Below are 14440 nucleotides of genomic sequence, written 5' to 3' on the forward strand. Positions count from 1 at the left end.
ATACTGCATCCAGTTGCAATATCTGTCACATAACATTTTAATATCTTGGATTGCTAGATATGAGATTTTTGTTAGATATTTAAGACCTTACTTGTATGTAAAAATTGGGATGAAGTTCAGGTCTTGAGGTCATATTTTGCATGCCAATACAAGGTAATTCCTCCAGTTCAGGGAAAGATCTTTAGGAGGGCAGTTTAGTTGTTTTTACTGGACTGAATTTTGTCAAATGTGTCTACTGTGGGTAAATAGAGGGTTTCAGTTTCCATTTCTGTTGCCAATCTAGGTCACAGAAAAAAGTGTATTGGGCAAATGGAGGGAAGAAAATTCACAGAACTATAAAAGCTTGCAGACTTATGGGATTTTTTTTTAATTTGGAGCATTTAAATGCTCAAGTAGATTTTCTGAGATCAAAGTTCTGAGTAGCACGCTTCAAAAACTTGTGTTAAGATTTACACACAATTTAGACATATTTTAGAAAGCAAATTTGAAGCTTAAATACAATGCATGAATTATTTTTCACTGTCATTTTTATTTTTAATTTTGACTGCATCTTTACCACTGTATAAAAAGCCTCAAGATGTGCAGTTTTATTACCTGTATTCTCTTTAGTTTAGAAAATTGAGCAACTTTTAATATTTTAATTTTTCTAGCTTAAATATCTTCGGATGAATATTTGAACAACACATACTCTGCTTCAGTCTTGCTTCAGAATGTCCGTCTGTGCTGCTGCTCACAAGGAGTTTTCTCAGTTACTGCCAATTCAGGATACTGGATGTAGTAAAACAGAAATTAAAATCTCACCTCCTGGCATCAGCTCTCCTGTTTATAGCTGCAGTCAGTCTGCTCTGACAGTGGAACAGAGCCCAGTTTATATTCCTTCATCTTATGTGGAAAACAGACATGAATATTCTGCAATGGCATTCTATAGTCCTGCCATGATGAATTACAACATTCCTAGCAATTTCAATGATTCAGAAAGTGCATCTGTAAGGCAGACATCAAGCCCAAATGTTTTATGGTCTGCTCCTGGCCATATTTCACCTTTGACATTACATTGCCAGTCATCACTTTTATATGCAGAGCAACCAAAGAGCCCGTGGTGTGACGCAAGACCAGTGGACCATGCACTGCCTATGAACAGGTAAATATTTTATTCTTTCAGCATTTTTTTGCCAGTTATTACTTGACATTTTATTCAATCATTTTAAGGTGGTATTTTTTTTACATATGACTTTTACACACTGGTCCACGAGGAAATGAACTCCATAAGCGATATTGTGTTTTATACAAAAATTTCAGAAGTTTATTACTTTTTAAGATGTCTCTGTCTGGAAATGTCTACAGCTGCTGGGGTGGGTTACTCATTACTATATGTTTCATAAAGCCAGCACTGTGTAAAAACTTTATATCTCAAAGGTCTTCAATGCTGTGGCATACTTTAAAAATTCTCTTTGGATTTAACATTGATGTAATAGGTCAAACTGTGTCCAAGAGAACCATATTATTGTATAGCTCGCTAACAGCATTTAGCAGTTGCTATTCATTAACAAGACTGTCTCACTCTACAAGATCATGTTAAAAAGCTCCTTTGGAGGCTATAGCCAGTAAAAGATCAGTACAGATAGTTGAGATTTGCACAGCAGTGTCTTTGGTCAAAATTTTCAGTCGTGAGCAACTGGGTGTGTCTTTAAAAATACATCCACACTTTTTCTACTCCTACTCCGCTTCAATCATAAGCATCAATCAGAGGATGCAATTACTCAGTTTGTGCACAAAATCTGTTTACAAATGTGGGTATTGCAAACACAGTTGTTCCTTTAGCAACTAAATATTGAGTCACCAGGTTCTTTACTTATTACAGGCATTACTGCTTGTATTCAGTATCATGTAAAGAATCCAGATTTGATCTATTAATGTTAAATATCAGAAAAGTTAGCCTGTTTCTTCTATTACCTACATCAGCAGTTCTCAAATTGTTTTAATGGGGTTGAGAGGGCTGGCTTCAGCATGGGGCAGTATGTTTCAAGTTACAAGCCCCCTGCCTGGGGCTGAAGCCCTGGGGCTTTGGTGGGGGTCGAGGTTTGGCTTTGCCCCCCCAAACCTGGGGCAGCGGGACTCGGGCAGGCTCAGGCTTTGCCACCCCCACCCCCCCCGGGTCGTGTAGTAACTTTTGTCAGAAGGGGGTCACAGTGCAATGAAGTTTGAGAACCCTTGACCTACATCAGGGGTCAGCAACCTATGGCACGCGTGCCAAATACGGCACACGAGCCAATTTTTAATGGCATGCTGCTGTCTGCTGGACCCAGGTAGACAGTAGCGTGCCACTAAAAATCCTGACCGGCCCGCTCTTTTCCACCCACCGCTCTCTCCTTGCAGGGCAGGCAAGCTTCCCCCTCCCCAGCCTCTTCCCCCAACGTGCTGGGTTACTGCCCCTCCTTCTCTCCCTCCCTGCTGCCGATCAGCTGACAGCCCTTGCTACAGAGGGGGAGAGGGAAAAGCGGAGCCGCAGCGCGCTTGCTGCTCCAGGGACCTTGGGGAAGGGGGTGGAATCAGGACATATTCCCTCCAGCCTCCTGCTGTGAGCCGCTTCAGGGCAGAGGCCTGGGAGCACCCCCATGACCCCAGCCCTCTGCCCTGACCCCTGCACCTTCCTCACGCACACCCTGACCCCTGCACCCCCCTACACCCCATGCCCTGACTCTTGCACCCCCCACATCTCCACTCCGAGCACCAGACGGGAGCTCCTGCACACACCCCCCCCATCCCTACCTGCACCCCTCGCACCAAATGGGAGCTGCCCAAGTAAGCGCTCCACACCCAAACCTCCTGCCTCAACCCTGAGCCCCCTCCCTCATTCTAGCTCCTGGCCATACCCTGCACCCCAACCCCCAGCCTGCTCCTTCACCCCCAGCCCTATTCTCAGCACACTCCCACCCTCATCTCAGTGCAGAGAGAGGAAGAGAATGGCTAGAACCAGGGAGAAGGTAGGTACCTACTCTATGTGGACAGGGCCAGGACTCCAGGCCAGCAGCCGGGACCCTGGCTGGCAGGAGCTGGTGGACAGCGGGCTGAGCAGCAGTGGGCCACCGGCCCTGCTCAGCCCACTGCCGGTCTGGGGTTCTGGCTGCCTGCCCCTTGACAGCCGGGGTCCCGACCGCAGGCTCCGCTCAGCCTGCTGCCGGCCTAGGTGAACGGAACCCCAGGCCGGCAGCATAAGATCAGCATTTTAATTTAATTTTAAGTGAAGCTTCTTAAACTTTTTGAAAACCTTGTTTACATATGACAATAGTTTAGTTATATAATATATAGACTTATAGAGAGAGACCTTCTAAAAAACGTTAAAATGTATTATTGGCACGCAAAACCTTAAATTAAAGTGAATAAATGAAGACTCAGCACACCACTTCTAAAAGGTTGCCGACCCCTGCCCTACATTATTCCCCTGGCCCCCATCTCAGGCCTTGTATTTGTGGAAGTGCCACACAGAGCCTGCAGAGGGCCAAGAGAGAATTCTTCTAGCACAGCCCTGTATTGGGAAGTCATAGCACGGCATGCCAAGAATAGGACTGCAGTGGATGCCACCCACTATGGCCATGCTGGCTTATGCTGCAAGCCAGAGGCAGCCATCTGGAGGCTGTTGTAACTTCAGGTATTAAGTTACACACGACACTGGCGTGTTCTCTGGGACAGCCCTGCCTCCTCTGGGCAGTGCCTTCTGCACTGTGCCTCTGGGAGGCACGGCATAGTATCTCAGCCTGTATTTTAGTTCCTTTTTGTATGAATGGTGGTATCTTATACTTGTTTGCTAAACATAGCAGTTATAATAGAGTCCATACATACCCAATATTTCTTTTCTAGTAGTTGGCTGATTATTTTTTCATACTTATGTATCATAAGTAGCTGAAATTTGAAGAAGTGAGTAACCATTGTTTTTCATCAGTAGATAGCTGCCATACTGCCTACTAGTGATACTGTTGATATTTTTTGTTTAAATGTTATGCTATAACATATTTTGATCCCATTCACAGGGGGAGCACAGTTCTAAGAATGGGGATTCATTATAACTTTAGACCATAAAGATAAAACAGAAGCAATTTTCCATATTGTAGATATCTAGACTTGAATAAGAGCATTTTTGTGCACAGTCCTGCTTCTCCTTTTTGCTTCATCCTGTGGTGAAGTCTTAATACAGTGTTCATGGTATTAATTTATTGCCATTTATTGATTATGATGCTGAAAACTTATGAATAATAACTGAAATGAAATATCAAATAGTGGGGAGTATGAACTCTGAGGAACCAGCCCCCTGTTCCATTAAGCATAGGCAGAAGTTCCAAGTAATTTTTAAAACCCATAATGAAGTAAGGTATTTGTTTAAATATGAGATACAAGACTTTCCTTGAGTTGAAAATGCATAAACTCATAGAAATGTAGGGTTGACAGGGACCTTGAGAAGTCATCAAATCCAGCCCTCTGTGTTATGGCACGACTATGTAAACCTAGATCACCCCTGACAGGTGTTTGTTCAACCTGTTTTTAAAAACCTCACATGATGGGGATTCCACAACCTCCTTTGGAAGCCTATTCCATAGCTGAACTACACTCAGAGTTAGAAAGTTTTTTTTTCTAATATTTAACCTAAATCTCTCTTGCTGCATATTAAGCCCATTACTACTTGTCCTAACTTCATTGGACATGAAGAACAATTGATCACCACCTTCTTTATAATTGCCCTTAACGTATTTGAAGATTATCAGGTTTCTCCCCTCCGCCCCCAGTCTTCTTTTTCCCAAGACTAAACATGCTTACTTTTTTAACCTTTCCTCATAAGACAGGTTTTCTATACCTTTTATCATTTTTTGTTGCTCTTCTCTGGATTCTCTCTCCAATTTGCCCACATCTTTCCTAAAGTGTGGCACTAGAATTGGATGCAGTATTCCAGCTTGAGGTTGCACCAGTGCCAAGTATAGAGTGAGAGAATTATCTCCCATGTTTTATGTACGACACTCCTGTTAATGCATCCCAGAATGAACTGTGAACAGAGGAATTATGGCATAAAGTGAGGATATATTACACATGCGCACACACGTGTAAAAGCCTTTTCTGATGAATACTTGCAATCCCTAATAAAATAGGCTAACTATTTTTGCCCCTTCTTCCTTTCTTTAAAACTGGGATAAATCTGTTTTAGTGATAGTCAATGTAGTTTTAACTACGTTCAAGCATGTTTCTACCTTTTCAGTGTTCTTATTCATCCTTTCAGAATGCCTGGAGTATATTTTTAAGTGCTTTTCTAAAGTTCCATGTAGAGTCTTTGGTGAATAGGTTTTTCCTGCCCCAGAAATATATGCTAGCTCCCTAAGAACTTAAAACCCTACTGACTACACTGATTGATATAACTGATCTCCTTCTGTCTATGTAGCAAGAGTAGAATCAGCGAGTAACTCTGAAGGCCCTGCTACTTTGCTTATATCTAGGCACATAAATGATTATGTAGCTTCTGGGTTTTTTTTGCATACTATTGTTGCTTTCATGCACACAGAACACTATATTCTCTCCAGTTCTAGCTACAAATTCTATTTGCCAAGGACTTAAGATCTGCTACAGTCATCCAAAAGGCAAGCTGCCGTGTTTTTTCTCAGTTTGCTTACAATACACCTTGTTCTCTGGGTGTACCTTATGAAATAATTCCCTAGCACCACTACCTCTTTCTAAATCCCTCTAATATCTTATTGTTTCCTTATAGCATCTAGTGACACGAAGCAACTGATTCCCTATTCTTATCCCAATTCCCATTTACCTTGCTCCATCCTTCATCAGATAGGTAAGTATTGTGTTTGGAACTGGTTGTTATACCTCAGAAACAAGAAACGTCTTGCTCTTAGTGACCTTGCCCCTCTCTCTTTCCCGTTCCTACTTGTATCCAGGCATCCTTTGGTCCAAGACTCTTGCCAACCTCAGTAAAGGACTTATTGATAAGTCTCACTTTCCCCAATCTACTGAGCTGGCCCTTGAGATTTCAAATTCAGTTCTATCAGTTATTTGAGATTCAGCCAGCTGGAATGAATGAATGAAGCTCCTCATTAGGGAATGAATACATCTGAGGCAAGGTGTGTAGCACAGCCTGCATTCTGTTGTCACTAAGATGATTTATCTGCTTGACTGAAACCACGACCACTTTCTCACCAGCAATTAAAACACTACCCAAACCTTCCCCCACCACACCCTACAAATAACTGTGATTAAAACCTTCTCTTGATATTAGTACTCACAGACAATCCAGAAATGGATTCTTGTGTTGAACCTCAGGACACTCTTATGCTGCTTATGAGACACATTTTTGGAATAATGAAGGAGGGGATGTTTCCCAAACTTAAGATAGACTAAAAATAGAAATTTACCAGGAAATTGCTCTAGTTAGAATTGTCCATTGCCAGTGACTACCAGTATGTAGCAGACTAAAGTCTATTTGCTCTTCTATTTAGTTTTTATACTGCATCAGTCATAGTGGTATCTGAGAGCTCCATTTCCCATGGCAAGTTTCCTAAATACAACATCCAATTATTTGCTGCTCACTTACCATTCACTAATTTCTGTGAGTTTGTATAATTACCACCTCAGCAGTACAGTCTATTTGCCCGGGTGCTCCAAATCTTTCCAGACAATCTGTATGAACAACATTAGAGTTACAGTATTTGTTTTAATTACTCTGTGAGACAAACACTTAACACAGAGTGTTTCAGATTGCAACATGCTTGGTAATAATGAGCCTTTAAAAAGGCTAAAGTGAATACAATGAAAAATGAATTTGAAATATATCCTAACTTTTTACTCTTTTATAACTGTTTACTTTTCCTTCAGAGAGACATTAAAAAGAAAATCTAATGGCAGTGATTGTACAAGTCCTGGTTCAAAAAGAGATGCACGCTTCTGTGCAGTCTGCAGTGATTATGCTTCAGGATATCACTATGGTGTTTGGTCTTGTGAAGGATGTAAAGCATTCTTTAAAAGAAGTATCCAAGGTAGGAAAAATAGTTTTGGAAGCCTTTGCTTAAAAAAGTGGTGTCTTATATGATCATATACATAAATTGTAATTAGTGTACAGTAGGATAACATGATTTGAATACTCTATCTTATGGTCTTTTGTTTGTCAGCGTTGGGAAGGGAATGGACACTTGATCCCTTTAGGGAAGGATACAAAATATGTTGCCATTTAAAACCCTGGAGCAGACACATCAGAGAAATGGTACTGCAGACTCTTACAGATTACTTTGCCTTCAGAAATGCAAAGTTGGTGTAATAATTGTGGCTGATAAAAGGTAGAGAGTTGGGGATAGGGCAGGAGGATAAAAAATAACAAGTTTCACTGATATAAATAAATTTAACTCTGAAGAACCTCACTCATACTAGGTAAAATCCAAAAGTTATTTTCATGAAGTCACACTGCAGCTCTTCTTAACTAGGATCAAGATAAACCTCACCTTCTAATCTTTGAAAGTCTTACTACAAAACAAAGTTTTAGTTCTCAAATACTGGAACTCAGTGCAAACCCACCGATGACTCTAGATTCATAATGTAGTCTGTCCTTGCCTACTGTTACAATCTGTGGGGTGAAATAGTGAAATCTGTGGGGTGAAATTGGCCTGCTCCCAGCCTTCTCTGTGCTCTCTTAATTAGATCTAGGCCAGACCCTCACTCTGTAATATCTGAGGTATGAAAAGGCAGGCCCCAATAGTTTCTCTGCTCATACTTCTCTTCCCCTTTTTGCAGTGGTATTTAGTGGTGTGGAAGTACCTGCATGAGCCCTATGTAACAGGGTAAATTTCACCCACTGAGTAGCAATTTGTACAAAAGTGGTTTGCCTTTTCGAGATAGCATATGTACTGTGCATGCAGTGTAACAATGACTGTCAAATCTGCATGCAGTGTGAAATCATTAAAATCAAACCTAAAATAATAAATGAGACTTTTGTGTACATATTCAGTAAATTGGTCTTGTAGTACTATGTGGAGGAAAAATGTTAACCTGATATGCTTTGCTCACCTACGCTTTAGCATTGAACGGGATACCTGTTTTAGTCCATTGAACGTTTTAATTCACCTAGGCAGATAACATTTGGTCTTAATCCAGAGGTTCTATAAATACAAGAAATGGCCTTCACTACACAAAACATATTTTACACTCTGCATCCAAGCTAGTTCAGGTTGTTGCTTAACTCCCCCACCCCAAAATAGTAAAGTTTCCTTTAGACTACCGAGCTGACTTTGTGGGAGCCGTATTAAATAAAGTTATCCCTTTGACAATCACCATAATACTTTGCAATAGCCAATGTGAATTAAATTATCTGTAGTTCTTTATTTTTATTTATTTATTTTTTAGTATTCAAATGCCTGTACCTACTTCATAAAATACTGGTGGGATTACAATTATTTTCTGAAGTACAGTTACCACTGATTTATTGTAACTACATCAAACTTGAAGTAAAAGCACTGTATTCAGAAATTAAAACTGATTTCTTCATGAGAACTGTTATGATTTGAGTAATTGTCAAGTGTTTACAAAGCAAATAGCGAAAACCTAATTTTACTAGACATAGAGAAGGAAGGTTTTGTTACCTACCTGGATCCCAATGCTTACACGAAGAAAAATTCTTGCTGTGTTCAGATTCCATTGACCTCAATAGGTTCCTTACAGTTCATTCAATCTGAGGATGGCTTAACGTGCACTGTAGAACTTCCCCTTTAGGGGATTCTAGGGACATCAGCAGTTGGTAGTCCCAGGCAACATGGATTGATTTGAACTCTGCTGCCAGTAAGCCAGAGATGGCAGGCAGAAGATGCCTGAGCAGGATGGATCCCCCAGTATTTAAAGGCTTTGGGGGCAAAATTTAACTTGTTACCATGGCAGCTGGTACAAAGTATGAACCCCTCTTACCCTGAGTGTGGTGATCAGGGTTTTCCCCATGATTCTTCTCTCGTGTATGTCTAAACTTCGGAGATTGTGTACATAGCTATGCTGGCATCGCCCCCTAGTGTAGACGCAGCCAACACCAACAGGAGTTCCTACCCTGTTGGTGTAGGAACACCATCTCCTCAACAACATTAGCTTTGGGTATGTCTACACTACGAAATTAGGTCAAATTTATAGAAGTCAGTTTTATAGAAAACGGTTTTTATACAGTCAATTGTGTGTGTCCCCACACAAATACTCTAAGTGAATTTAGTTGGCGGAGTGTGTCCACAGTACTGAGGCAACCGTCGACTACCAGAGCGTTGCACTGTGGGTAGCTATCCCACAGTCTCCGCCGCCCATTTGAATTCTGGGTAGAAATCCCAATGCCTGATGGGGCAAAAACATTGTCGCGGGTGGTTCTGGGTACATATTGTCAGGCCCCCCCCCCTTCCCTCCCTCCCTCCGTGAAAGCAATGGCAGACAATGGTTTCGCGCCTTCTTTCCCGGTTACCCGTGCAGACGCCATACCATGGCAAGCATGGAGCCTGCTCAGTTCACCGTCACCGTATGTCTCCTAGGTGCTGGCAGGTGTGGTACTGCATTGCTACACAGCAGCAGCTCATTGTCTTTTGGCAGCAGACAGTGCAGTATGACTGGTAGCCATCGTCACCGTGCTCCAGGGTGCTCTTTTAGCCGACCTCAGTGAGGTCGGTCAGGAGCGCCTGGGCAGACATGGGAGTGACTCAGCCAGGTCATTTCCCTTTTAAGTTTCATCTCATGGCGATTCAGTCCTGCCGCCAGTTGTACTGCACCGTCTTCTGCCAGCTTAAGATGTGTAAAGAGAGATGAAGTGGATCAAAACAAGAAATAGACCAGACTTGTTTTGTATTCATTTTCTCCCCCTCCCTCCCTCCATGAAATCAACGGCCTGCTAAACCCAGGGTTTTGAGCTCTATCCTTGAGGCAGCCATTCTGTTTCTCCTTGATGCAAAGCCACCCCCTTTGTTGATTTTAATTCCCTGCAAGCCATGTTGTCAGTCACCCCTCCCTCCGTCAGAGCAATGGCAGACAATCGTTTCACGCCTTTTTTCAGTGCAGACGCCATAGCACTGGGAACATGGAGCCCGCTCAGATCACCACAGCAATTATGAGCACTATAAACACCGTGCGCATTATCCAGCAGGATATGCAGAACCATAACGTTCAAGAAAAGTGAAACCAGGTGAGGAGGAGGCTTCTACAGCGTGGTGAGAAGAGTGATGAGGGCATGGACATAGCCTTCTCACAAAATACGGGCCCCTGCCATGTGCACATCATGGTGTCAGTTTGGCAGGTTCATGGCATGGAGCACCGATTCTGGGCCTGGGAAACAAGCACAGACTGGTGGGACAGCATAGTGTTGCAGGTCTTGGACGAATCCCAGTGGCTGAAAAACTTTCTCATGCGTAAGGGCACTTTCATGGAACTTGCTTTCCCCTGCCCTGAAGCACAAGAATATCAAGATGAGAGCAGCCCTCACAGTTGAGAAGCGAGTGGCAATAGTCCTGTGGAAGCTTGCAACGTCAGACAGCTACTGGTCAGTCGGGAATCAATTTGGAGTGGGCAAATCTACTGTGGGGGCTGCTGTGATACAAGTATCCAACACAATCACTGAGCTGCTGATATCAAGGGTAGTGACTCTGGGAAATGTGCAGGTCATAGTGGATGGCTTTGCTGCAATGGGATTCCCTAACTGTGGTGGGGCAATAGATGGAACCCATATCCCTGTCTTGGCACCGGAGCACCAAGGCAGCGAGTACATAAACTGAAAGGGGTACTTTTCAATGGTGCTGCAAGCACTGGTGGATCACAAGGGACATTTCACCAACATCAATGTGGGATGGTTGGGAAAGGTACATGACGCTCGCATCTTCAGGAACTCTGGTCTGTTTCAACAACTGCAGCAAGGGACTTACTTTCCAGACCAGAAAATAACCATTGGGGATGTTGAAATGCCTATAGTTATCCTTGGGGACCCAGCCTACCCTTTAATGCCAAGACTCATGAAACCATACACAGGCAGCCTGGACAGTAGTCAGGAGCTGTTCAACTACAGGCTGAGCAAGTGCAGAATGGTGGTAGAATGTGCATTTGGGCATTTAAAAGCACGCTGGCGCAGTTTACTGAGTTGTTTGGACCTCAGTGAAACCAATATTCCCATTGTTATTACTGCTTGCTGTGCGCTCCACAATATCTGTGAGAGTAAGGGGGAGACATTTATGGTGGGGTGGGAGGTTGAGGCAAATTGCCTGGCCGCTGATTATGTGCCGCCAGACACCAGGGTGGTTAGAAGAGTACAGGAGGGCGTGGTGCGCATCAGAGAAGCTTTGAAAACCAGTTTCAAGACTGGCCAGGCTACGGGGTATGAAAGTTCTGTTTGTTTCTCCTTGATGGAAGCCCACCCTGGGGTTCACTCTACTTTCCTGTAAGCTAAGCACCCTCCCTTTCCCCCTTCGATCACCGCTTGCAGAGGCAATAAAGTAATTGTTGCTTCGCATTCATGAATTCTTTATTTATTCATGACACAAATGGGGGGATAACTGCCAAGGTAGCCCTGGAGGGATGGTTGAGGAGGGAAGCACGGGGTGGGGTGGTGGAGGAAGGAAGGATAAGGCCACACAGCACTTTAAAACTTATTGAATGCCAGCCTTCTGTTGCTTGGGCAATCCTCTGGGGTGGAGTGGCTGGGTGGTCTGAGGGCCCCCCCCCACTGCGTTTTTGGGCATCTTGGGGAGGAGGCTATGGAACTTGGGGAGGAGGACGGTTGGTTACACAGGGGCTGTAGCGGCGGTGTGTGGTCCTGCTGCTTTCTGCAGCTCAACCGTATGTTGGAGCATATGAGTTTGATCCTCCAGCAGCCTGAGCATTGACTCCTTCCTTCTTTCAGCATGCTGATGCCACCTCCCATCTTCAGCCCGCCACCTCTCCTCGCTGTCATATTGTGTTTTCCTGCACTCTGAGATTGTCTGCCTCCACATATTTTTCTGTGCTCTGTCAGTGTGGGAGGACAGCATGAGGTCAGAAAACATTTAATCGCAAATGCATTTTCTTTTTTTTTTTTTGCCTTCTAATCTTCGCTAGCCTCTGGGAAGGAGAAACACATGCAGCTGGTGGAGGGGAAAAAAAGGACCCATTTTGTAGAACAATGGGTACACTCTTCCACGGTAAACCTTGCTGTTAACATTATATAGCATATGTACTTTCATTACAAGGTCGTATTTTGCCTCTTATTGAGGGTATGCTGGTTTGGTGTGAGAGATCACTCACGCAGGGCCGGGCAACAGAATTCGGCTTGCAGGCAGCCATGGTAAGCCACAGTCTTTTGGCGTCTTTAACCTTCATAACATGTGGGAATGATTTCAAACAGCAGTGCCCTCATTTCCCATACAAAGTAGCTGTTGGGTTGGCCATTTAAAAGGAGGGGCTGCAGTTTCCGGGTTCACTTGCAGCAGAAACCCAACTAACCCCCCCCCCCCACCACATACCCAATTCTCTGAGATGATGGCTTCACCCCTCTCCCCACCGCGTAGCTAACAGCGGGGAAGATTTCTTTACAGCCACAGGCAAACAGCCCAGCAGGAATGGGCACCTCTGAATATCCGCTTACTAAAACCACCCTATTTCAACCAGGTGACCATGGATGATATCACTCTCCTGAGGGTAACACAGAGTGATAAAGAACGGATGTTGTTTGAATGCCAGCAAACACCGGGACCATACGCTACAGTGATTCCCGACTACGTGCTACTGGCCTGGCGTGGTAAAGTGTCTTACCATGGAGGATGGAATAAGGCTGCCCTCCCCAGAAACCTTTTGCAAAGGCTTTGGGAGTACATCCAGGAGAGCTTTATGGAGATGTCCCTGGAGGTTTTCCGCTCCATCCCAAGACATGTTAACAGACTTTTCCAGTAGCTATACTGGCCGCGAATGCCAGGGCAAATTAATCATTAAACACGCTTGCTTTTAAACCATGTATAATATTTACAAAGGTGCACTCACCAGAGGTCCTTTCTCCGCCTTCACGGTCTGGGAGCCCGCCTTGGGTGGGTTTGGGGGGTACTGGGTCCACGTCCATGGTAATAAACAGATCCTAGCTGTTGGGGAAGCCGGTTTTTCTGCTTCCTTGCTGTGAGATGTCTACAACCTTCTCATCTTCCTCACCCCAAAACCCGCTTCCGTGTTGCCTCGCACTCCTTGGATGGAGTCAAAGCAGAGGGTTGGGGTAGTGGTGGCCGCACCCCTTGAATGGCATGCAGCTCATCATAGAAGAGACACGTCTGGGGCTCTGAACCGGAGCGGCCATTTGCCTCTCTGGTTTTTTGGTAGGCTTGCCTGAACTCCTTACTTTTTGCGTGGCTCTGCTGTGGGTCCCTGTTGTAGCCTCTGTCCTTCATGCCATTGGAGATTTTTTCCAAATATTTTGGCATTTTGTCGTTTCGAACGGAGTTCTGCCAGCACGGATTCATCTCCCCATTCAGCGATCAGATCCCGTACCTCCAGTTAGGTCCATGCTGGAGCTCTTTGGCCATTCTGGGACTGCATGGTCTCCTGTGCTGATGGGCTGTGTATGGTGACCTGTGCAGGTGAGTTCGCCACGCAGGCCAAACAGGAAATGAGATTCAAAAGTTCATGGGCCTTTTCCTGTCTACCTGACCGGTGCATCTGAGTTGAGAGCGCTGTCCAGAGCGGTCACAACTGAGCACTCTGGGATAGCTCCCGGAGACCAATACTGTTGAATTGCGTCCACACTACCCCAAATCCAACCCGGCAAGGCCGATTTCAGCACTAATCCCCTCGTCGGGGGGTGGAGTAAAGAAATCAATTTTAAGAGCCCTTTAAGTCAAAGAAAATGGCTTCGTCGTGTGGACAGGTGCAGGGTTAAATCGAGGTAACGCTGCTAAATTTGACCTAAACCCATAGTGTAGACCAGGCCTTTGCCAACAGAAGTACTCTTCCATCAACATAGCTGCATCTACACTGGGGTTTTTGTAGGCATAACTATGACAGTCAGGGATGTGGTTTCTTAACACCCCAATTGATGCATATATGCTGATATAACTGTTCAGTGTAGACCAAGCCTGAGTTTTCTTCCCTCAGATCAGTGGAGGCTGATTTGGCCCTAAGCAATTTGAGAAATCTTTTATCTCTTTTTTTGTTATGTTGCACAGAGAGAAATTAGTATCTTTTGCTTTGAGCAACGTTAATTTGCTTGCTATCAGATATTTGTAGTAACTTATGGTCCAGTTCTAATTCCACTGAAGTCAGTGGGAGTTTTGCCACTCAATTTTATTTTTCTTTGGGAGCATATTTTAGTATTGTGGCTTTGGCTTGAGGCCTTTCACTTTTCTTCATAACATACCTTCTGTTCTGGTGTTTACAGATCTTTGTAATGTTAGTTGGCACAGCAGCACACCAGATAGGAGAGTTATGTTCTTTATGGGCAAGTAAA

The 14440-nt window shown here is 44.1% G+C and overlaps 1 protein-coding gene across 1 annotated transcript in view; it reads left to right on the forward strand.

Moving 5' to 3' along the window:
- Positions 1–698: 698 nt before the first annotated feature.
- Positions 699–14440, forward strand: part of ESR2 (estrogen receptor 2) — a 57468-nt gene continuing 43726 nt past the window's right edge. Inside the window, exons 1-2 of the mRNA XM_077820572.1 lie at positions 699–1141; positions 6862–7022. Of these exons, the coding sequence (XP_077676698.1) occupies positions 711–1141; positions 6862–7022 (592 nt within the window). The 5' untranslated portion in view covers positions 699–710. The remainder of the gene's footprint in view (positions 1142–6861; positions 7023–14440) is intronic.

The sequence above is a fragment of the Eretmochelys imbricata genome, chromosome 6 (genome assembly GCF_965152235.1).
Source record: "Eretmochelys imbricata isolate rEreImb1 chromosome 6, rEreImb1.hap1, whole genome shotgun sequence".
In the NCBI taxonomy this organism is placed as follows: domain Eukaryota; kingdom Metazoa; phylum Chordata; order Testudines; family Cheloniidae; genus Eretmochelys; species Eretmochelys imbricata.